Genomic DNA, 25,846 nt, shown 5'->3' with positions numbered 1-25,846 from the left:
TATTAGCATTTGTCTTGCAGGATCTCTTAATTCCTTCATCCTTTGTTGAAATTTGAAATGCAACATGTGTACTCATTTCTATAATATGCAGTTTTCACCTATCTCCATTGAACTTCCTCTGAATTTGGCACTAGCTTTATTTCCTTTTTTATATTTGTTGTTCTCCCTGTTGTGAGCTTTAATTTCAAACTCATTTTGCGTTCTGGTGGTGTGTGTGTTTGTTTGGTGTATATTTCCCTACCAATCCCATCTCTTGGCATTACTGCAAATACATGTTTTTATTGATATGCCTCCAAGTGGTAGAGTTCATGAGCATGAGTTGAAGTGACTGTCATGTATTGCTGATGTGCATTGTGTCAGATTGGGTGTCTAGTTTAAGCAGTCATAAGTCTTCCCCTCTGTGACGATGGGAGATTTCAAGCCCATGTGTCCTTTTCACAGTTTTGGTGACTTAAGTGAATGGACTAAGAAGTATATCAGTGGGGCTGACGGTCTTCAGATGGCTTTGTGCTTGTCCCAGTGTCCCATCTTTTAGTGAGATCTGAGACGATCTGTTTCACCTCCCATTTTCACCAGAACAAATGTATAGCTCGTAAAGTGCTCAATACAAGGTGTTCGTGGGGTAATTGGCAGAATTAATCACAGACACAATGCTAATCAGCTATCCCTTCCTCAAACTATACTGAGGAAATGTATAACCTTATTTATATTGCCACAAGTATAATTACTTCTCCTTGCAGAAAAGAGCCCCTGGAACATTCAAGTGCAAGCTTAAGTTAATGGCAGGCAGCTAATTTCCATCATCACCAATAGAATATGAGACTGGATCTCACATCACAAAAAATAAAATAAAAATGAAATAAAAATGAAGGGGCTTCAGGCATTGTGTTGCTGGTGTGAGCATGGATGAGGTTGTGTGTGGATGCTTTATAGCAGTGTCCTCAGTAATGCCTAGACTTTGTAATAACGTGCTTGTCTATCTACTGCTATGCAGAACATGATTTGTGTTGCTGTACCAATCCAGCGCCCCTCTTACTGCATGGGGCTGCATCAGGACTTGCAAAAGAGCATGGTAAAAACAGGCTTTGCTCACTTTTCCTTTGGCAGGCAGGCTTGGGGGTGATTGAGGTCTTCTGCAGGTGTAAGAGACTTGTAAATATGGAGGCTTTTGGATGTTGCTGAATGTGCACAGTGAAATGAAGTTCAGAACAATTTCAACATTAAACTCCCGTTTTATTTTACGGGTATATTTATGATGAAATGGTAAGTCATGACTGCACTGCATCTGGTAGCACACTATAAAGATACATGATAGTTATCAGGTAAGCATGTTAATAAAGCAGTAGCACAAAATTAATTGTCACCAGGCATATGTAATTTTTTTCTTGTTATCAACTTGCAACCTTGTCATTTGTTACATTTGCCTATAATAATTTTGTTAGGATATGGTTCTTGAATCATAGCTCTGGAGTTGGTGAATGCTACAGTGGAAAAAATGAGCAGTTTTCTGTAAATAATTCATGAGCATCCATGTTGTTTGGATTCTGCTTGTGCTTAAGCTTGCCCTACATACTTGCCCCGGGTCCTGCTCTGGTATGGTCTGTGCAGTGTCCCTGTTTAGCATACAGTATAAGGCCACTTTTTCCATGGAATGGCCTCCCAGGAAGCAGTCTGTGATGCTACTGTTAGAGCACAGGCCTATGCTAATGTGAGACTACTGGCTTTGAAGGTGACTGCAGTTGTTAACTATTTCTTGCCACGATTTCAGTAAATTCATTGTCATGTAAATTGAAAACGGTTATAGGAGGCTGTGTTGGGATATAGACAGCAGCCTCAAGACCTACAGTTTTGTGATTCTGTTCATAGTCATCATGTCCCGTGGGAGTAGCTGCCAGGTATTTGATGTCTGTTTCTCAGAGGCTTTTGGATCAGAAGTCTACTAACCCTGTTTCCCAAAAACTGTGCCAGTGCTTCTGGTACAGTTACAGTAACTTCTGTTTGATTTATTTTTCTGTGTAAGCTGCTTGCTGGATAATGTGTTACTCTCCACACCTTGGTATTTATTCTCTCTACCTGTGAGAGCATTTTGTTTACCTTGAAAATTAAGGGGTGTCCTGATTGCCAGCCCCATGGTGGTATGTTTTGCAGGAAAGGCTGGGGCCTTTATTAGTGACTGTAGCGTAGATGGCATTTTCCATGACATGTGAAGAAAGGAAGTTCCTTCTACTTGCAATATGTTATTACCTGCACCAGAATTTACTTGAAAGTGTCACTGGAGACACGTCTCTTCAGAAACGCTCTATAAGACTTTGGGAATACTCCATAAAGTTTGACTACAGCTTGATCTGTATTTTTTTGTTTGTTTCAATATTACCTTGCTCTTGTGAGGGAGAGGGAACGAAACACAATTTACATTTACATTTGCCCAGCCAATGCTGTTATGTAGTAGAACCATGTTCAGCTAGAACAAATAGAAAATAAGAGAATAATCTGGCGGGTTAATAAATAAATGAAACATTTCTAATTTGTAGGGTGTTGACATGGTTGCAGTGAAGCAGCACATTAATTTGTCAGTAAAGTCTCCTTTTCACATATACACCAGTGCCAAAATAGGACACTGCATTAAATAAAGCTATGAACAGAGTGAGGGCTCAGTATTTTGTTGCTATTGTCAGCTAAACACATCTATAATAATTCAAATGTATATTGGTTAAAGCTGCAGCTGTCCAACTGGCACCAAGTACCAAAGCAATACATTTTAGAAAACAGGTATTGTCTTCCCCTTTTAAAAACACCTACGACCTTTCTTTCATAAGAGGATTTCTGTTGTCAATAAGAAGCTGCAGCCACAGTATTGTCACAAGAGGACAGTGAGGCTGGCATTGAGCATCAGTATCTTTTTCAGGCCAGCAGGTAAGGAAGAATAGCATCTGTTTTACACTTGAGTTGTATCTAAGTTGTGAGTAGCTTCATGGATGACTCTTGCAACACCTACATTTATCCGTGAGTCTCTTAAAGAATGCCTGCAGGCAGGAAAATGGATAGTTGACAAAACTGCTGATTTTATGTGGTGAGAAGGAATTTGTATGTTGTTTTTTTTTTCACTCAGTTGCATGCAGCTAAATTACAGGTCTGGGTGAAGATACAATCTTGAGTGACAAAAAACTGTGCTTAGTAGGGCAGGCTATCACTAGGCATACAGGGTAGGGGACCCAAGAACTTATTTCTATCCATGTGTTCGTGTTTTATCCTATTATCTAAGTCCTTATATTTTATATGATTCAGACTCCCTGAGCTTGCACCTCAGACGGGCTGGTTATGGACTCACTCATCTCCTGTGGTGCCTGCCTTTTCCCCCAAAAAGAGATCTGTTCCCATCCTATAAACAGAAGACAACCAGTTACCTGATAGACTACAGTCGGTAACTCCAGGAGTGTCTGTTTTGTCTGTCCTGGACCAAGATTGAATCCTCTGAGGCTTGGCTAGGTCTCCAGGCCTGTAAAACCATGCTAGAAAAACAAACAAGGGAAGTGTAACAAAGAAAGACTCATAAAATTATGGACAACTGTCTGATGTATAGGAGAGAAGGGAGTACTGCCCCACAGCTGGGCACAGACCCAAGTAAAACCTGTTGGTGTGTAGTAATTGGTCTCCAGCCAAAATGAAGGTGTTCATGTTGCAACAGGAGAACTAGGATACATACTAGATTTGCATCTCAGAATCCAGCTTGATTGGGTATTTTCTCTGGGGATGCTAGACTGCCTCTGGGTACCGCCTTAGGCCTGTATCCTCAATTCAGATGTATTGAAATGGAAGTTCAGGCTGCAGCAGCAGAGACCTAACGAAATGGATATGCTGTGACTGGTGTGACTGTACTTGGAGTATGGGGAAGCAGTGCTGAAGTTGAAGGCCGTGGAGGTGGGCCCTCCAGTCTTGCTCTGTCAATGCATTGGAGTAGATTTGTAAAATGTAATTATTAAATTTGTTCTTTGTCATCTAATTAAGTGTGATACATCTTGCTCTTACTTTCTTTAACTCTTTCCTCAAATTTATTATACTTAATGTTCTGAAGTGTACCTGGCTGTCTGTAGTCAGTGTCCTCCCAATACGCTGAGCATCCTGGCTGTGGTTCTTCACGCTTGCTAACATGGGTTTAGCTGGTACAAGCATGGCAGGCCTGAGAAGCTTCTATGTTGCTTTTGCTCCTTTTTTTTTTTCCTTCCCTGTGGAATATAAGCTTTTCACAGCAATTTGTGAGCGGGGGATACAATAAACCCTCTGGTGGGACAAATCTAGTGACTGTGGGTTCCCTTTATTTTTTGTTTTGTTGTTGTTTTGGGGGGTGGGGTTTGTTCTTCCTTCACACCCTTTTCCTGGTGTGCCTGTAACTGATAAAGCACACAGTTTCTATTCCTCAGACAGTTAACCATCCTAACAGGTAGGCAGGCACATCAGGAGAGCTCCAGAAGCCCCAGTATTGGACAGGTATGTTATATGAGCAGGAGGATGAGGGCACAGAGGTGATGATCTCTCCGGGATCAAGCAGTAGATCAGCAACAGGAGCAGAAGCAACATGTTTTATGGACTATCCACGATCCATTGCACAATGAAGGGGTAGGCAGTCTCCAGCTGGCTCTTACAGCAAATGGGAAAGTTGACATACATCTCAGCTTGTGGTAGGGAGAGCTGAGAGGCAGGCAGAATATCTGTTGACCCATGGGAGTGACTCCATGAAATAAAGTAGTACACATTTTTGAGGGACAGATAACATCTATAGGGAAAATACTGGGGAAAACTTGAATTTATGTAAACCCACATAGATACATATGAGTAAACTCACCGTATGTCCGTGTTTTGTGCAAAGCACTTAATATTCAAATTTCAACTCCTGGTAAATTCTCTAATCTGTGTTGACAGCAAGCTCTTCCATGAATGTGGCTGATTTGTAAGATTATATGTATATGGTGATTGAGTGGAAGAAGACAGTGAATTCCAGTGTTAAGTTTGTGGAACTGTACTACTAGTGCTCTTGCTGCAAAATGTTGTTTTTTAAAAAAAAATGTTGGCATATTCTGGGACAAATAATGAAATGGACCTCTTTGTGTAACAATGCATAAATCAATCACATTAGAGAATAGAAAGATGAAGATTAAATTTAGTTAAAAAAAAAAAAGTCACCCCATGGAAAAAGATTCTCAAGGATTTACTAAACTGCTAGCTACAAATGGGTAGAATTGGAGAACTGAAACTGACCTTTGTAAACTGCACTTCCAAACCTATTGGTACAGGAGCCAAAGGCACTTCCTGTTTCAATATCCAGGAGCACTACTTTTTCCATTCTGGTTCATTAAAGCAAAGGTTCCAATATCAGATTGGGTTGATACTGAAATACAGTGAGTTACTTCTGTCTTTTGTGGTTGCATTGTTTGATTGATGACCCTGTGTTTTCCTTATTGTTTAGGCAAAAATGGTTCTACTTAGTCATAAAAATAGGGAAGTACTTAATCAGGTCAGTGGGATGTGGAGTTGCTTTGTGGGATGAGGTAAGCTCTAGTAACCGTGTAGGTCTATATCTTTCAGATCATTCTTGGGCAGAAGATGCAGCATCTATCCCCATTTAGCTGTTGCACACATTCCCTAGGCATTCATATTCACTATTGTATTTCAGGTGTGTTTGTGCCCCTCAGCGACCTTCACCAGCATGTATGTGTGAGTCAGCATTTTTTTCAATTCAACAATGCACATTTCTGATATGGAGAAAAAGGAAGAAAAAAACACTAATTTTTGTATTTAGATTGTGACAGTGATGTAGAGTCTTGTGTAGTGCCATGTTGCAAGTTTTGAAACAGGCAGCTCTACTCTTTTGTTTGTTTGTTTTATAGTTTTCTTCTCTCTGGCAAAAACAGAAAAATAGGTTTTCCAAAATACAGCAATGTCTGGCAATGGAAATTTATACAAATATTACCTATATCTGAAAAGTTAGAAGGTGGTAGCACTTCCTCAATTTCATTTAATGTAACCAAATACTACACTTCTGTCTTTGAATACCATCTTCTCCAGCATTAGGAAAGCTTTGTGTTCTGTGGTCTTTGAAGAGGGCCATACACATGAATAGCGTGCTGCTTCAGGGTAGTAGGTGTTTGGCCCACTGATACTCTCCCACTCTTTCTGTAAACCTGTTTTTAATTACATAAGTCTAGGTAAAAAACTTGAGACCCCTACTCGTGGTGGCTATGTCATTGTTGCCATTGAAATGCCCTGTTGCAAGCTCTTTAATGTTAGGTCTATATTTTTTACTAGCATGTAGGGTGGTGGAAGAGGTGGAGGTAGATATGTAGAGGCAAGAGGAGAGCCATCTTACAAGTATTTCAGGTGTTCAGGCACGACTCGTAGAGGTACATCATGAACTGCAGCACTAGAACATCTCTGTTTGTAAGCTGTGCTATGTTTCAGTCTTGCTCAATGAAATTCAGCCACCTGCTGGGCTCTAACAGCTAAAGCAGAGGCAGTAGGTCAAAAAAGTGACTCCTTGGTGTACAGAGCACCAGCAAGGCTGTATCCGGACACCACAGCTGGGGTAAGGACTCCCCATAAAAGAGAGAAGTCAACACGGGAACAAGTCCAGAGGCAGGGCCGCGAGCACAGGGTGTAAGGGGACAGCCGAGGCCACCGAGCCTGTTCAGTCTGGAGAGGGGAAGGCGAGGTGAAAGGTGGCGTGGCAGGCTGCCTAAAGAGGAAAGTTACAGAAAAGGTGGATGTTTCTCTAACATCTAACAGTAATCATCCTTTAATGATGTCATAGTATTTAAAAAAAAAAAAAGATTTTGCTGGCATTTTGGCAGTATTCTGCCTTGTAATGGAAAGGTTACAAACTCGATACTCGGTTGTGTTGCCTGACAGGGATAAAAGTTGACTGCTTTCCCTAAAAATGTAAGGGGCAAGAGCCTGTAAGGGTTCGTTTGGCTAGAGCTCATTTAGACTGCATGAAAACAGCTGGCAGATTTAGATGGCTGATTTCTGTCCAAATACCAGTCAGTGTGTTGGAAAAGGAAATCCAGTGATTTGACAGTGAATGAAGTATGCCTGCTTGATGGGTGGTAATGGCTCCTTTTCTCTGGAATGAATGGTGGGTAATTTCAGAATTAGTAGTACTGTTGAATGTTTATTTACTATAATAAAAGTCTCCAGCCTGGGGTCCTGAAGAGTAGTACCATATGTTTTTGATCCTTCTGAAATCTGCTCCAATATTTAAATTCATCTCAAAACCCTGAATGCAATTGCCTCTAGCCCTGTTTATTTGCTGGTTTTGAGGCTGTTCTGGCCACAGGGAATATGTGGTATTCAACCCTTTACAAAGTTTTATCAGAAGCTCAAGAGGCTCTGCCACTGTTCAAGTGGTTGGCTTATGACAATTTTATAAGGTTCCCAGTGCTGTTGTTTAACTGTTTCAGTAAGGATATGCTTTTGCCAAGGCCCTTTGCAATGGCGTATACCATGCCTGCTCTTCATTTCCTGACTTACTTTTCAGTTTGGGGAAATGTAGCTACTTTTAAATTTTAGTTTAAGATTATTTCTCAAGTCAGCTAAATGGGAAAACTGTGAGTATAAGCAAGAATGGTCTTTGCTTTCTGCTTTGTCAGATAACTTCTGCATGGCCATTACCAGTGGAGGGAGAACAGAGCTGACTTCAGAGACTTTTGTTTCATCTGTGGAGGATGGTGTGTATTGAAACACTGCTCCTGGGTGTTTATACATAGGTGTGTGGTTTTCCCTAAATGGCAGAGGAAGTACGATAAAAGCCGTTGTCACTTACGAAATTTCAGGATTGATCTGTAGAAGAGATCCTGTTTTCCAAAACTGAGAACTCTGGACAGGCGATAGTTTTCAGATCAGTGCCATGCTTTGTACCTTTTACGTAATTTAAAACACACAAAATGTCATTAGAAAAGAACTGTTGTGACATGAATAAAATCCTAGTTCCCTCCTGTCAATATAATTTAAAAGAGTTAGGGGAATTTTTCATAACTCTCTAAATAAGAAATTTAATAACAGTATTTTAATATTTATTTCTAGACTGCTGTCAGTGTAAACAAATGATAGGGAGCAGGCTGTTTGCAGGCAAGAATTCTGCCACTTCTACAGAAGTCACAGAGTCATAGAATAATTTGTGTTGGAAAAGACCTCAAAGATCATCTAGTCCAACCTTTAACCTAGCACTACTACTAGACAGTAACAGTGGTTCTCAGATGCAGAATGACAGTGTCATGTGTTCTGTGCTTGAAAAACTAGAAATGAGCCAGAAAAAAATATACCCAGGTAAGCCTCTTGGTTGTCTCCAGTAAAGAATTTTTTTTGAAGTGATCACTCATGTAGAAGAAAAAAAAATGCAGGTTTTTGTATCTTAGAAATTTTAATTTATTTCTTTGTTGCTGTAGGTTTCTGTGAAACATTGGTTTTGTTCAAAGCAACAATGTACAATATAAAATAAAATTTTGAAATGGAAAACTATTTCAGAATGGAAAAACAAAACAACACATTTCCAGCACTGCTACAGTGCTTTTTCTGATGTTATTGGAATGTTGTTGCTTTTTTGCTTGCCCAACTGACATTCCATTAAAATGGATGCCTTGGTGCAGAAAATCTGTTCTGACAAAACAGCACTTTCACCAGCAAAACCAACGTTTGGAAGGCTTGGCCAGTTTTCCTGATTGTGAGCATGAATAATGTTTCATAGCTATTAACATTTTCTTGAAAAAAATACTAGGTTTAGTATCCAATTAATATTTCTTGAATGCTCTTTTAACACAATTCAGGCATAAGATCAAACAAAGCACAGTCTGATGAGCTGTCTGCACAATCTCTGTTCCCATCCTCACTGGGTTTTGAAAACTGAAGGAAAACGTGTGGGAAAGCTCTAATTCAAAGTCGCTTGGTTTTATGGTTGTGTTACAAAACATTTTAAACAAGGTGTGCCTATTAGTCATATATCAAGTATAGTGTCTGTATAAACACCTGTCCTTGAGACTTCCAAAGCAGTTTGGTGCAGGGATCAGTATTTAGGAGTTTTTCTGTTCTACAGTTGAAACTCATGGGAATGGTTGAAATAGAAAGGAGTGAATGTGGTCTGTAGCGTTGCTGTCATGTCACTGTCGCTGTTTTGTCAGCCTCAGTTGAACAAAAGCTTGGGACAGAGCCATTGCAACATTTGAGAAATGCGAGCACCATTTGGAAGTCCCAGTGTAACAATGTGTTAAATGAGTTAAACAAGTAAGGTTCCAGCATCTTTTGTTGCTGAAGTCTTGCGTGAGATCTGTTTAAGATACTGGCTTTCATGAATGTGAATTTGGGATTGTCATTTAGGTTCTGCTCATTGTGTGGCAGGCCTGGCAGGCTCTAATAGTTATTGCTTTTGAAAAAATTGAGAAATCCAGATTTCAAAACCAGAGTGATTTACTATCAGGGACATATTTTGCTTATACATTTAAAATTTAAGTGGATTCAAACAACACTTAGAAAACTAAACAGAAACTGATTTACAGCCAGTTAAATCATGGGTCTTTTTCCTCATCTCTGGCTTAAATTTCACTAATCTCTCTGCTTACTAAGTTCAGGGCTTGAATTGAAAGGGTTTGGAGGAGATGGAGGAGTTTGACTTTCAGGTTTCTTTCTGAGCAGTGTTCCTATAACCTTCGTCACTGAGCTAGCAGAAGTAGTGTGGTAAAACAAGTGTAGGCACATTCTGCCCATGCCAGTTACTAGGCACTGATTTTCTTCGAGCCAAGGCATACCAGAAGAGGTGGCTCTGGAAGGCAGACTTCAGGAACAAATGGAGAAGGATGGGATGTACAGCACAGCAGGATCCTGACTGGAGATGTGAACAGCTTTAAATCCTTTACACTTGGAAGTGCTTAATTGGATGGCATAGTTTCAAGGTGCTAAGCTGGCTTTAGAATAGAATAGCTCAGTTGGAAAGGACCTACAAATAGCGAGTCCAACTGCCTGACCGCCTCCTGCCAACTTAATCTGTTCTCCATTCTAGAAGATGAGAAGTAGCTTGTTTTATATTTCTAGTTGCAACTAGTGATGGCTCCATTGGCTTACTTGGAATAAGGAAAGCAGGTAACAGATTCACAGTGTAACTTTTGGAAACTTAAAAAAAAAAAAAAAGTCGGGAAGGGAGGGAGGAAAACATTTGAAAACATAAGCTCCAGTTCCTTAGTGATCTTTGCTTTCACCCACCAGTAAGCCTGGAACAATGCTCAGTTTGAAGAGTTCTGGACATCCAGGAAAGTAGTTGGGACAGAAACTAAAACTCAGCCCATCATTGACAATATGTGGATGAATGTTGGCTGCAAACACTAGCAGTCAGCAAAATCAGTCCATTGTCTGAATCCCGTCAGTCCTTTTTCTTTGTGAACATGCATGTGTGACATTGCAAAGCTTTGAAGTCAATTTCAAGTAGCTGCTGATTGCCACCTCTACTCCTCCTCAGCATCCATATAGAAAAACTCAAAAATCCACTTCTGAGGATTCTGACTAGGTTTTGCTTTATAAAAAAAAACCCTTTGGACTGGGTTTTACTTAGTGAAAAACATTCTGCTCTTTTAGGAAGAGAACCCAAAACCGTGTAAATACAAAGGTAGAAACAGACAGGGATGTGGGTCTTTTTGTACAATTATTTCACAAGAAACCACAACAAAATCTACCGGTATTTCAAACCACCTACAAAACACTATCAAGGGGAAGACCTGCAAAAGGAAAATCCGGTTTCTGACCTGTTCTAACTCAAAAAGCTGAAGAAGGAGCATATGTGCTGATAGGGGGAAGACACAAGGGAGGTGGGACATGAGATAGCATGCAGGTGGGGAATATCAGCTTTTCAACAATGAAAATGTTAGGCTAGCTGGCCATCTATTTCCTACCCGTTTTCCAACATACTGCCTTGAAAAGAAAACTAGTGCTTGATGGAGGGATGTCAGAGATCTTACCGCATAATTAGAGAAGATAGCTAAAAATGAAGATAAGTGAAGGTAACTGAATGAAGGTAACCTACAGTTTTTCATCTTCATGTGACCAGTTGAAAGATGAATCATTTGGGAAGTTCCACAAAGATCCTTGTTAGCAGTTAATTTTAACGGAAGAGCTTTGGGCAAATAAAATCCCCTGGTGCGTTAGTCTCATGGAATTCAGCTTTCAATGGCTAAATGAGCTAAATGAGCTGAATGTCAGAGAGGGCTGTGGAGATAAAGTGGTGATATAAATGATGACTCAGTGATAGCAAGAAAAGGGGCCTTTGGTCATCAGCTTAATCCTCTTGCCCCACAAGTCAGTTTGCTTCACTATTGATTTTAACAATTGCAAGTCTGCCTCTCAAAATCTGTAATACAGACTGCTTGAAAAGGATGGATGTGGGGTGAGATACCCATGAGATCGGATAGAAATCTCAGAAATTAGGGATGGGGCTTTTGGTCCTGTAAATACAAATTGCATGTGGATTACATTAAGAGGTCTACTATTTATGTAAGAAGAGAGTGGCCCCTCTACCTCCAGTCATATCAGTTTTGTGTGCAAGGGTTTTTAAGTCATTCTACCACGAAAGGAATTGATTTAGTGTAAGTGTTGCTTGTATTCTTCATGAAAAATTCATTGAGCAATTACCAGGAAAAGTAAGAGGTGTAAGAGGTACATATTAGCTGCAGGCGATAGGCACCAGCAGCTGCAGAATTACATAATGTATTATTAAATATCTTGCTTTTTAGGAGTGGATTGGTTTTGTTACTAAGGTCAATTTCATTAGCACTATTTCATAGCCCTTTTGATCAAAAATTGCTTTTTGTTATGATAAAGAGTGATATCCAGCAGTGGTGTGTGTTGCATTATGTTTCCTTTTCAAGATCGTATACATTAATGAGATGAATTACCTGCTGGGGAGTTCTCTGTGATTGCAGTTCGCTCCTCAAACATGTTTTACTAAAGGAAGAAAAATGGGCAAGAAGGTTCTTCTTTTGATAAGAAATGGCACTAGTCAAGCTGCCTTGTGCAGCGTTGGTGTGAACCATAAACAGTGCTTTAGTGGAATAATGTAATCACAGAACTATTAGTTCTTGCCATATTTCAGCTGCTTTGCAGTGAAGGGGAAAACCAGCAGCACAAACGTTCCCTTGTTTGTAAGCAAATAGTCAGAGGCTCTAACCACTGGACAAGAACACTGCCCTAAAAGGAGTAAAGCAGTAAAGAGATGCTTAGCCCAAGAGAAATGGCTCTCAGCTGGCCAGGGCTTTAGTTTGATGATGGAGATGATGTCCACTGTGTTTGTCTGGCAAGACCAAAGGAAGAAGAAGAAAAAAAAATCCAATCCCTTTATTATTCTAAAACACAAGCTTATCAGAAGATACTGTCTTCCCTGCTTCCAGGAGTCAGTACCGTTCTTCTGCCCAGGACAGGATAGCTTGTTTCCAGGCATTTTTGTCAGACTAGGGTGGGCCTGAACACAGGGCAACAGCGTGTCTACAGCCTTGGCCTCATTAACTGCAAAATTTCTCTACATACAGTTGCAAGGTGATGTCATCCCTGCTTGGCAAAGATCAAGTATTAAAAGTAGGAGGTGAGCAACTTGCGTACAGTCTGCATCTTGTAGTATCTGCCATCACCCTGGTTTGACATCTCACCACCTTTGAACCTCTCAGATGTCAAAGCTTTTACCCTTTCCAGTCTCTCCCTTAAGTGTTTTGTGTCTTGCTTGAAACGGGGAGATTTCATTGTGCTTTCTTATGAAATAATTGCCCAAAGCACATTTTCAGTTTCAAGAAAATTTTAGTTTGAAGTCGTGAAGTTTCAGAGGTTACTTTTGATTCTTTCATCTTTTCACTTTAATATTCAATATTTATAAATGTTTCAAATAAAAATTCTTGTTGAACTAGAAGCTCTGCTTAGTGATTTCTGGAAATATAAAAATGGTAAAGGTTAACCACAGACTTCTAGAGGACTCTAGAAGGAAGTGGACAGCTGGAGGCGTGTAATCGTACCCCCTAATCCTAGGAGGACTTGCCCTTCAGGTTGCTGAGTGTTTTCTACAGGCAAAGTTAGAAAACCTGTGAGGATGGAAACCTGAACTTTCTGAGGCTGGCCCTAGGGCTGCACCACTGTCATGGAGAAGACTTTCCTTACACCCAGAGGGAACTCTGTGTGCTGCAGCTTGTGCTTGTGACTCACTGTGCAACTCTGAGAAACATCCACCTTTTCTGTAACTTTCCTCTTCAGGCAGCCTGCCACCCTCCACCTCGCCTTCCCCTCTCCAGCCTGAACAGGCTCAGTGGCCTCAGCTGACCCCTTACACCCCATGCTCCCACCCGCAGGCCCTTCTGGTGGCCCTGCCTTGGGGCTTGTTCCCGTGTTGACTTCTCTCTTTTACGGACTGGCCCTTACACCAGCTTACACCAGTTGCGGTGTCTAGATACAGCCTTGCTGGTGCTCTGTACTCTAGGGAGTCACTTTCTTCCACCAGGTGGCTGCACTTTTACTGTACAGCCCAGGTTGCAGTGGGCTCTCTTGGCTCCAGAGGCAGACTGCTGGTGCATGTTCTGTGTCTTGTCCACCATGACATGGTTCCCCTTCTGGCATGTTGTGCCCTAGCCTGCACTGCAGCCTGGGTTTATTGTGTCCAAAGGCAGAAACTTTTTATGTGTCTTGGTTGAAGTCCACAAGGCTTCTTTCCATAACTACTAGGTCATGTTTTGTTTTTTTTTCACTCACTTTCATGAACAACATGGGAAATGGGCAAAATGGAGTGCTCCAGGCACTGTGTTTGGGACTAACCAGTGCAGAAATACACAATAAGCAGGTGTCCTGAAGAGGAGTTTATTTCATTAAGTGACTCTGTACAGGTGACAGGTGCCCCAGCATCTCCTGTATTTCCTATCAGTTGTGTTTTTAGCAAAAGTAGCCGGAGATAGTCTCTCTCTTAGAGATCTTAGAAGACTCCTGATAGACCTGTCCAGTGCATCACAGAACCTGAAGCTTCTGCTTTCCTTTTGGTAAAGAAGGGGAAATTCAAACTGTAACCGCTTGGCAGTGGTAACTTGTGACCAAGGGAGGCTCTGGCACGGAGAGCAAGAAGGTCTGGCTGCAGGATGGGCTAAGCCGAGGGGAAACAGGAATGCCAGGGACAGAGCGGCTCCGTGTAGGGAGTTTAGTTCCCCTTGCTGATGAGATAAGACATGCTGCAGCTTTCTCCTGTAGCGATCGTGTGGTGCAGGTGCTGGAGGACACCTGTGGGGAGCGGAGGTGGTGCTGGGGGACAAACCCAGCACCAGGCAAGTTGTCCCGTGCCAACACTCATGACTGATGCTGGGGCAAGTGTATATAGGGAACTGGCTCATGACACATCTTTGCAGACTCCTTGTAGAGCTGCTTGTGGTAGCAGGACTTTGTCCAATGCGTTGTTCATTAAATTTTCTTTTTATATTTAAGCATGAACGTGTTTAATTTGCCATAAGGGATATATTAAATATTCCTCAGTGAAGCCACATACTGACTTGTGCCTGCAGAAGGGCTGCAGGCCAGCAGCCTTTGCTCAGCACAGTGCAGGTGAAATTCTTTATGCCATTGGTCTTGGGAGAGGGCTGCTCTGAGGATGTTTCCCCAGTTGGCAGCAGTGGGTCTGTCTGCACATGGCCATGTTCTGGCCAGTTGCTGCCAGGGTGGGATGAGTGTGCTCTGTCCACAGGTCGCCCCAGGACAAGGCAGGTCTGGCCTCATCTGCATGAGGCTCATGTCATGCACGTGCCTCTGTGAAGAAGCCTCAGGCTTCTGATATGCCAAAACTAATGACACCTTTTGGTCCAGAACTGATGTCAGGTTGTTAGGAAAATTAAATGCTCACAGCAAAACTGAGGGGTAACAGGATAACAGGCTGTCCTCTGGCATGCCTCCGGGCCAGTTCAAGGGTAAGACAGCATTGTACTCAGGTCCAGAGAGAGAAGGTGGTGAAAACAAAGTACTGGGTTAGGTTGCCTTAGCGTTGGACTGTCCTTGGGGGTTTGCAGGTAACAGTCACTGTCTTTTGGAGTAGTCTTGGCCTGTCACCTGGAAACTATTTTGTTCTCCTGCATTCCCCTATGTCATGAATGAGCTCGTTGTGGTGCTGTCTTACTCCCCATACGCAATCATGAACTAACACTTTGCTTTTCTTGCAGGAGCAGTCAAGGTTTTATGCATATGAAACTGACGAAAACCAAAGAAAAATACATCCTGGGTCAGAACAGCCCTCCCTTCGACAGTGTTCCTGAGGTCATCCATTACTACACCACAAAAAAGCTGCCTATCAAGGGAGCAGAACACTTGTCACTGCTCTACCCAGTGGCTGTGCGGACCCTATAATATCCTAGTCTCACCCCTTCCTGTGGATGGGAGGTGAGAGGTAAGCTGGGTTGCACTAAATCCATAGCCAGAATTCAGTGCTTGAGTCTTTGATGGAGAATGGCTGCCTTTAGACTCGGGCATGTGGGCTATCTACAGAATTGTGTATGGGACTGTGTGTATGGTAATCTTATGCTGCAGCATGCCCCTAGAACTATGCTTCTGTGTAAGAGAAAGAAATCTTACTTTGGTGCAAAGGGAACAGATAGCCTTCCCAGAGCTTCTCTGTGAATGAAAATACTTCCCAACAGAAAGTTCTTACTCATTGTTTTAAACCGAATCAACAAGTTCTTCTCAGCTGTAAAGCACCAGCAACGTTTGTTCTCTTGCTACCCTGAGAAACTTCTCCATGTGAAAGAGTAACCTGCCCTTGAGGGACACTAGGGTGTTCTTGGTGGACCTGAGAAGGAGCTTAGCAGGCAAGTCCTTGCAGCTCTGTGTGGTCGCTCAGCTTGGTGGGGTTTGTTTTTTAGTGCCCAGAGTTTATGCCAACCCCGAAGTTTCGTGGGGTAGTCAAATACAGAAATCCTATTAGGCACAAAATCTTAACAAACAGTTTTTTGACAGCAAGTCATGATCAATTATTTATGAATAGGGAATATAATTAAAAAGTAGTTTATTATATATTTTTATCCTTTTTTGGTACAATAATAAATCTATAAGGGTTACTGTCTTCATTTGCAAGTTTCATTCATAGATGCAGGTGGCTAATTCTGTTTGGGGAAGTTGCACCCTGGTGTTTTAAGTAGTTGAGAATGAGTCATTTTAATATGTGGGTTAGTATTTATGCATGAGGGTGGTCAAAGGCTTTTATAAGGCTTTTGTAGGCAAAATCTTCACTTGCTTATTTCATCTGGAGCAAACAGTTGTCACACTGAGGTAGCAGACTTACAAGTGTGTGTTACATTGCCCTTCCACAAACTGGCCTGTACAGCTGTGCAAATGAGAACGGTGGTGTTCAGCAGAGCAGAAATTTGGTTTTCTAGTGTACAAGACGTTCTTAAAACGCGGTCCCTTGACACACACTTTCTGGCCAGTGTTCATTTTCCCCATAGGCAGAACCCCCCTGCTGTATTTTATTCACTGCCAGCAAGAAGCGCTGCAGAAGCTGCTCTCTACCTCAGTCCTGCCAACTCAGTGCCCATCCACTTGAGAGATATTTGGTACATGCTCTGTGTGCTCGTTGAATGCGATAAGTGAAAAACTATAATTGTGCAAAAATTGGAACTGGGGATTCAATAGCCTGCTAGTCCTCACTTTTGTGCCATCTCCCACCTATATCTAGAGTGTTGTGCATTAACCTATCAGCTGTTATAGTAGCAAACTGGTTTCATGCAGTTTAGGTATTCTACAGACTGCAAAAGGACTGTGAAATTGTGTGTTATTTAATTCAGCTTTCTTTCCTACTCTTTTCTTTTATGTACGCATAGAAGTGCAAATCTGAAAAATGTAATGGAGTAATCACTTACTGCCTGTAAAAGTAGTGCTTCACTGTATTGTCTAATCTGATAAGAACCTGAAGGATGTCACATATAATGTCATCAGTGGTGAATGTTCTGCTGCCTGTCTTTTAAGCCTGCCTTGTTCTGTTTATGGCATCCAACACAGTTTGAACAGGAGCGGATCACATATGCATGAGGAGCCCAGTGTCACTCTGTGCCACAACGGTAGTGGGTCTTGCTGTCCCTATCTCACCCATAATTTAGAGGCAGAGGTTCTTACTGTGGTTTTTTTGAGAGAAGGGTGGTACAATGAAGTTTACAAAGAGACAACATTCCTCTCCAAGTGAAACCAAACATCCCCTTTTTTATGTACTCACCTACATGCACTTTGTGTTTCCCTCATGTCTTCACAGGACTCTCATTCTCCTATTAACATCACCCAATTGGCAAGAGTATACAGGCACTTTAAAGTTGATGTGTCAGAGTAGGAGCTCATGAAGGTGGCATGGCTCACGCATGTTAGGAATCAGATTGTCTCTGCTGCAGTCTCTTTCTTCACCTGTGTGACTCTGGCAACACCCTCATGCCTCCTGGGACAGAAGGGTATCATTTTGCCTTTTTCCCATGTTGAAGTGCGTTTTTGAGAATTTGCCATCGTTGCTGTTCTACAGACTGGGCTTCTGTAGTGGAGAAGTAGGCACCTGCTCTCTCTAACAGCAATTAGCAGCAGAAACCAAAATCATTTTAAACCAAGACCTTGCCCAGCTTCCTTAAGTACGCTTTCTTTAGTTTGTGGAGAGGACTGTTGTACTGAATCTTTCTTGACACAGGCTGATCAAAAGTCAGTTGAAGCCAGCAGTGCCACTTTATTGCCGTCTGCAGGTTTGGGGTTGGGATCCCATACCTGACACAAATCAGGTCAATATGCATCATACAAATATGTATACAGTTTACTACAGTTTCAAGGATCAGACCATGATTCAGCAAATGGAAATCATCTCAGAAAATGTTGGTTGTCTGTGGGTAGGTTTTTTAATTATTTTTTAAAAAACTTTTAGAAAGAAAGTACTCAGTAATTGCAGAATAAATAAAACCAGGATTTTGTTTGCACTGTAATGTTGTCTTTGTTTATTTAAGTGATTGTATGATATTTTTCCAGTGAAGGAATATTCTTCCTAGACTTTTTAATGTACATTGAAAATGCGGTGTGTTGCAGTGTGTAGTATTGCGTATAGGTGAAAGATCTCGTAGTGATCATGCCTATATAGCACATTAAAAATTTATTTAAAAAAAAACATGAACATCTCCCTTTTCTTCCTCTAATTATCAATGTGTTCTCAGATTGTTTTGAACAGGGAACAGTGGAAGTGGCTTTTCAGAACAACTTTTGTTTGTGTATTAACTATGTAGTGCAAGTAGTTATTAGGCTATAGTCTGTTTTGGAGTCTGGAAAATCAGATGGCTCAGCTCTGCCCTGAGTAATTCTCTGGATAATGTGCAGCTCTGCAAAGGGTGTGTGAAAGCAGCACAGGTGCATGTATGAATGACATCGCTGTCCTACTGCTCGAGATGCTCAAGGATTACAGTTATTGCTGTTTACAGCATAACGCTGCTGAATTACCTTCTGCAAATTTTAAAAGAGATGCTAATTAGGCTTCTATTTTGGTGAGTATATTCAGCATAGTAAAAGGCTGTTATAGCCTGTTAAAAAGCTGTTATAGTGTATAACCGCTATAAAGCTGTTATAGTAGTCATGATTACACCTCACAGCTCGTTTCATAATTGGAAAAATCCTTAAGGTTTGTAGAGGTTCTGTACTTGCTAATAGCTTATCATCTGACTATGAAGTCTGTGGAGACAGGATGCACAGTGAGGGGCAGGGCTGTCTTAAATCCAGAAGTACAAAACACACACTTGTAGCTTCTCAGAGAACTTGGCCTGAGTCTGTGCTCTAAGGAAAAACAGTTTTGGAATGACACATTTATGTACTGTTTCTCCTATCCCTGTGAGGCTCAGGGTTTGCCCGTTCTCTTGCTCTCATGGCTCAGGCTGTCCACACAAACACTATATGGTCATACTGGTAGTGACTGCAAATGCCATCTTTCATCCAAGCTCAGATTCCATATTCACCCCTCTGCAATGCTAAGCTACACTCTGGGGTAATCAATTGGTCCTCAGTAGCTGGGGAGGCAGGGGACAGTCTGCCCTTCTCCTCCTCTGCTGCTGCTGGTAATTCATGCTGTCCTTGGGTTGTACCTGGCACGGTGCTGGAGCAGAACAGGCAACAGGCAACAATACAACAGCAACTAAAAACACCCAACACACCGCTGCACTGACTCCTGGAAGGGGGTTATTTCATGACTGTGAAACAAAACAGAAATGAAACAGACGTTTCTGCACTCCTGGTCTGAGCAAGGAAGGAAGGGAGCAAACCGTAGAGAGTCTCCTGGTTTTTGTACAGTCTTTCCCTTTTAATCATCTGAACTGATCACACATAAAACACTGCAAATTGCTTCTTTTTTTATTTCTTCTAGCTGGAGTCCCTTGTAAGAAGGGAATGAGAAAGGAAGGAAATTGCAGCAGCTGAACAAAGTTTGGTGTCTGAAATGAAGCAAGTAGAAGTCCTACTGAAAAAGACGCTGGCAGATTGCGTGAAACAGCCATGTAAAATCCCATTTGCTGCAGCATGTTATTGCTGGTCTTAGGCATTGAGTTAACTCTGAGAACCACGCACCCACAATTCAAAATTGCTGTAGTGATCTCAGTGCTCTGGACCTTGTGGTTAGTTCAGTGAGAGCATCAATTCAAGCATTGCCTGGGTTTTGTCACGTGTCTTTCAGAGTCCCTGGGTTTCACTTATTGATGCTGTTGGTTCCAGGATACAAACACGGTAGCTTACCTGAAGCTTTGCAGAGCTCAATTTTCTTTCTAAGCTTAATATAGAGGTTAGTATTACTGGAGGGATACAGGTAACAGTTAAGCGCTGATACCTGCAGTAGTAGTACTGGAAAATCAAAACGTTGCATCAGTGCCATACTGTCAGAGCCATCCTCAGCCCAGAGCAGTTCACAGTGCCTACCTATTATGTGAAACTGATGTGACGTTTTTGTCAATGACTTCTATTTCAGGCAGCTGTCCAAATACAAAACACTCCTACAGCATAGCCTTACAACACTATTAAGCCTCAGAAAAATCTCAGGGCTCTGACTGCTATCCACACCACTGAGAGAAGCAAATTTAGAGGATTGATACCAGCACCTTCCCTCTCGTTGGTCAAGCAGTTTTGCCACCAGAAAGGGACTGTTAACCTGTCAGCTAAAGGTCAAAATGCAGAAGGCCTGTAGATCAGGAGTTTATTCAAGAATAAATCTAATGATTATCTTAGATCTCAGACATGACTATCGTAGTCTCTCAGACATCCTGGACTGCCTCCTTCTGCCAGTCCACATGTTGGAAAGGACTGTAGCTGCTGATAAACCAGAGGGAAACCCACAGGGAGCTTGATGGGCATGAGAAATGGGCCAGCGTGAACCTCCTGGAGTTCAACAAATGCAGTCCCACACCAGGATGCACTGACCTCTTGCAGGAGGATAGACTGGAGGGTGACCCGTGGGAGAAGAGTGAAAAAGGAGCTAAACAGAAGTCAGAAGTCTGCCTTTGCAGTCGTGAAGGCATACTGCAGTCAGGCATACTGTGCAGTGGAAGCATAGCCATCAGGTGGAAGGAAGTGATGATTCCCTCTACAGAGCCCCAGTGAGGCTGCGTCTGGATACTATCCTGTCTGTGTGCTCCCAGCTGCAAGGAGAGATCTCAACAAACACAAGCAAGTCCAGAGCAGGACCACAGGGAGAGTCTGGGGTTTGGAGCAAATGATATGTGAGGACAGGTTGAGGGAACCAGGCCTGTTCAGCTGGAACGAGAGAAGGTGGGAGGGTTCAAGGACCTGGGTACCTGGCCTGTGTGGAGAGGAACATTGCTGCTACTTCTTATCTGGTGCTTTGCATCACTCAGGCAACCGATGGGTTGAGCCCTCCCTCCTGCACAGCTTTCTAGCTTCCCAGTGGGAACTCTAGAAGGTATCATTGTGGCTCACTGACAGTGTTCCTAGGTGCTGCAGGCTCAGCATGGAGGAGTGGGTGGTAGGGATTTTACTGAAGTGGCACAGTGTATTTTCATGTGACTCTTAGCTGATGGCCAAAGCTGAGTAGGTATGTATAGAACCATTGAAAAAAAACAAGGATGGGAATGTTGAGTTAAACACATCTTGGCCACCATGGTATGGCAACAAATAGTCTACCAAATCCAGCAAAGGTATGTATTCATACATGATGTGAGTGCATGCATCCCAAACAACCGAGCCACAGAAGAACACCAAAACACTAAAGCCAACCAAAGTACTAAGTGGGGCATTGCAACCCTGGTTGCAACTATGAACCTGTACTGGCAACGCAAAGGAGAATTATCAGTGGTCCAACAGGCCCATGAGATGACCGGCCATAAAGGCCAAGATGGTAGTCATTGTTGGGCCAGAGAGAGGGGTGGATCTTCCACTATCCAGGTCATTCAGGGCTTTGAACTACATGTTGTAGTAAAGGAAACATGACAGAGGAATTTACCTATTGCCAGTGCTTAAAAGAATGTGTGGAGATCTGGTGCAGCTTTTTGGCAAGTTAACTACATTGATCCACTCCCCAAGCCTGCCTCCAAGAAACAGTGATACTAACCATGGCAGAAATATTGACTGAATGGTTGCAAACTCACTCAGTTGCACAAGCCATGGGGATGACCACCATGAAAGGGCTGGAACATCCTGATGATTACATGGAATGAATCTGTATGAAGAGTTGCAGGATTGTGTAGAGAATAAAAGATAGTCTGTGGGAGGTGGCATGGGTTGGGCCTGGCTGAAATTTAGCTACAAAGGCATGGAGAAGAAAAAGGGAATAATTTAAGAGTAAACAACATTTGAATGCTATGAAAGATGGAAATGTATCATGGGGAAAGTGTGGAGGACCTTTGAAAAAGGCATACTGTGAGTGCCAATGAGGTAGGAGCCAAGTGTTAGATGCTGATTGAATCTGGATACACCAAACTGGAACCAGGCACTCTCTACACAATCTATAACTGGTATTGTCCAGTGTCACTCAAGAGACCTGGAAGAGACTTCCAACGGAGAGCCCAGAGAGAGAGGATTTGGGGAGATACTAGAGCAACCTGAGGAGACTCCAGACAGACCCAAAAAGACCTCAAGAAAAACCCTGGAGACAAAATGGGGAGATCACAGGAATGCCTAGGGAGAAACAAAGGGGACCTCACATAGGGGAGCTACACTCAGAGTACACACAGCATGGCTGGTACTGCTTTGCTGACACACCTGACTTCTCTCCCACACATGGAAAGAAAGTTATCTCAGGAACTACTACAGTTAACAACTAACTTCTCTCCTGAATTACACAGACTTCCCTGCAGAACAGAGGAGTCATGTTAATCATCATTAACATCAAACATATCCATGACAGGAGGGTTTGGTGTCTGACTCCATTTAGTCTCCGCACTGTCAGTTTGGTCTTAAACTGCAAAAACTGGCCTTGAGTCCTTTGTTCCCTCTTACTTAATTGCTATTGTGGTTAAATAATTCCAAATAAAAATATATGTGGTATAATTTTAATAAATCATTGTAATTGATAACCATATCAGTATAATAAGGACAATTCTGAATAGTGACTTCAAATGTGCAGGATGGACTCAGCTGAAGCCCTGGAAGAAGCTATCTATTCTGCTGCCTCCATCTGTTCAATCCATATATCATCAGCTCTGTGAGATTAAAATTCATTTAAACGACATCTTTGAATTTTCTGTTCATTCATAGCCTTCTTTCAGCCCAAGAGAAGTCAGCTTTCCTCTGAAATCAGCTTTAATAGAAAGAATGGCCTGTAAGCTTTTACCATCTGCCTGTTACGTCCACACATAGGCAATATTCTTGTTCTGCTGCCGTTGAGGCCATTTTTCACCCTTCTAAACCAACAGCTTGGGCAGCCCCTTTTCTTACTTCATGTTCCTGGGGCGGTCATCACGCAACTGCCTGAATACTTCTGGGTTCAGGCCACTGTGCAGAGGCTGAGTGAAAGAATTTGACTTGCCTGCAAGAGACCCTGGAGGAAAGCCCAGGGTTAGCTCTTCCCCAGATAGGAGCTGTTGTGAAGAAAGCTAGAAGCACCTTCTCTTCAAAACTGCTTTTAAGCTGCTGGTTCCACCTGTGCCACATCACAGCTGTGTAGCATTTACATTAATGGCTAGTCTTGCACCTCCTTGATTCTGATCCTGACCCACTGCCTTGGCTCCCTGGCTTAACCTCAGGCCTGCCATTGTCCCCATAGACCTGCTGTTTTAGCAGTGGACTGAGACAGACCCTGCTTGCTGGCTCAACATCCTTGCTCCTTGCAGCATGTCTTGCTGTCACTCTCAGCTCCCAGCTCACTTTCTCTTATTGCCTTCCCTTGCTGCTCCCTGACACCTGGCTTAGCTATTTGTGTGGCCAGGTCAAGGATTTCACTGAAAAGTCACCCAGGAACCGCTCCCATACACAAACACACCGAGTTCCTCAGTAATCTCCATAGTTCATATAGCTGGGATACCAGAAACCTCAGCACCAACAGAATGAAACAGCTTACAAATTCCCCATAACATGGACTTCAGAGCCAGCCACCTCCAGCAAATAAATATCCTGAGGGGTGAGAACACTTTCCTTCCCACTCACCCATTCAGGAAAGCTGTCACCCACTCCAGCAATGCCATGGAATGTGCTGGGGAAGGGATGGGAGCTAAGAGATCCTTTACTTTTGCAAGCACCATCAAGACAGAGGAACTTCCCAGGCATCTCTTGCTTCTCTTTCTTTTCTGGTAAACTAGATCTCTGTCCCATAACTCAGCAGAGTATAGCATGACTGTGGGGATGCAGGCAGCACTGATGCGAGGATGTTCCTAGAGGGAGAGGCAGTCCTAGTAGGCAGAATACACACTATCACATGTGAGCTTTCCTCAGTAAATGACACCAGAGCTCTACTCCCGCCCTTCCTGGCTAGGCAGCAACCACGAAGCTTCAGCAGTTCTTCTCTCACCTCCTGCAGACAGCAGCAGGCCTACGAGGAATTTGGCTATCATCTGTCACCAAGGACAATCAATGCTGCAGAAACCAATCGCTGGTCACACTTCCTTTCAGGCCCCAAGAAGTTAAACTGTCTGCTCAAATGCGTAGGCATAGTTTCCTTCACTCCTAAGTAGCCCTGTGAATCAAGGCAGCAGAGTTTGCCTAAGCTACATAGGCTACCTCTCTGGCTTGCATGCAGACTTCTCTGGCTGCCCAGAATACTTTCAGGGACAACACTACAGAGCTTCACAACACAACCAGCTCTGCAGGCAGAGAGGGGAGGCCAGAAGCCTGGCTTTGCCCTGCATTCCCTCACAAACCTCCTTTCCCTCCTGGTACTCAGTTACTTGCCATTAAACTTTTTGATAGGCTGGTTGAACAACCTGGGCTCTTCACAGTTACACAGCTCCAGGAATTGTGCGGCAAACCCCACAGGATTTTATGCAGACCTTTCCATTTGCACCTCGCTGTGCTAGGGCCAGGCTTTCCCCCACACGTGGTCATCAGTTCTAACAAACTTCTCCTGAGATCCTGGGCCTGGGACTCCAGCCAGCCCTGTTGCCCTCCCAGAAAACAGCCTGGCCCTGCCACAGGAAGCCATTCTCATGCCCTGGGAGAGGACAACAGAGCTGCTTTTTACTAGACACTGCTGCTCACGACTGCTCCGGTGTCTTCTGTACTTCACATAAAGGGTGGCCCTAAGCATGCTTATCACTCTGGGCACAGTGACCTCTTCATGCCTGCATTGTAAAGTATGTTTCTGGCACTTTCCAGTGTGCTTGACACCATGTCTTTGGCACCCAAAAAAAGAGAAAAAAAATCACCTGAGGAGAGAGGGAAGAAGCAAAGGACTATTGGTTACCCCTGGCAGGAACGAGGGTTCAGGAGCAAGAGTTGGCCCCATCTCAGCGGCGCCTGTCTTGACACCTGCCGTGTCATGGAGTAATTGGCAAAGTTACCTCTGCCCCGGGCCCTGGTGGAAGGAGTGGCGTGCCCATGGGCGGGCAGGATCTCTTCCTGCTTCTTCAGTAGAAGCAGGGCAGAGTCCACTTTGCCCTGCTGCTGGCAGCTGCTTGCATTAAGGAGTGGATCTGGTGCTCAGGCAGTCTGTGCCTGAGCTTGGCTGCTTCTTGAGGAAGAGCTGCACAGCCAAAAAGCACCTGCCGAAAGCCCCTGCTCTCCTGGGGTGGGGTGACAGTGTCACAGGTAAGAAAGAACATGTAAGAAGCACTGGCTTTGAGTATTCTTCATCTCATGTCCCAGGCAGAGGCTCTAGCTTTACCCCAGCAGGGCATATGCTTGGGATCATTCTTACAAGGCTGTTGGGCTTCCCTGGTACTCCTGGGCCTTCTGTGCTAGCAATAACTTGATTTCCATTTATTACCTAGTGCTGTTTAACCCGGCAGGCAGCTAAGCACCACACAGCCATTCACTTGCTCCCCACCCTGACCTGGGATGGGGAGAGCACTGAAAAAAGGTAAAAGTGCAAGAACTCACAGGATGAAATAGGGGTAGTTTACTAATAAATAAATAAAAAATAAAAATTTTAAAAGTGATGCACCGTGCAATTGCTCACCACCTGCTGACCAACACCCATCCAGTCTCCAAGGAACAGCAGCCCCCCAGCCGACTCCCCCCAGCTGTTTTGTCGAGCATGACACCACATGGCATGGGACATCCCTCTGGCCAGCCTGGCCAATTGTCTTGGTTCTGTCCCCTCCCAGCTCCTGGTGCACCCCCAGCCTCCTCACTGGCAGGGCAGCAACAGGAGCTGAAAAATCCTGGGCTCTGTGCAGGCACTGCTCTGCAACAACTGAAACACCGGTGTGTTATCAGCATT

General features: G+C 43.2%; 1 protein-coding gene across 1 annotated transcript in view; it reads left to right on the top strand.

Moving 5' to 3' along the window:
* SHB (SH2 domain containing adaptor protein B) overlaps window positions 1–18,154 on the top strand; it is a 79,934-nt gene extending 61,780 nt beyond the window's left edge. The window contains exon 6 of the mRNA XM_040541233.1: window positions 15,195–18,154. Within this exon, the coding sequence (XP_040397167.1) occupies window positions 15,195–15,378 (184 nt within the window). The 3' untranslated portion in view covers window positions 15,379–18,154. The remainder of the gene's footprint in view (window positions 1–15,194) is intronic.
* Window positions 18,155–25,846: the final 7,692 nt, after the last annotated feature.

Source organism: Cygnus olor, chromosome Z (genome assembly GCF_009769625.2).
Source record: "Cygnus olor isolate bCygOlo1 chromosome Z, bCygOlo1.pri.v2, whole genome shotgun sequence".
Lineage (NCBI taxonomy): Eukaryota > Metazoa > Chordata > Aves > Anseriformes > Anatidae > Cygnus > Cygnus olor.
The sequence above is the reverse complement of the archived record's forward strand: the minus strand, read 5'-3'. Positions and strand labels throughout refer to the sequence as shown.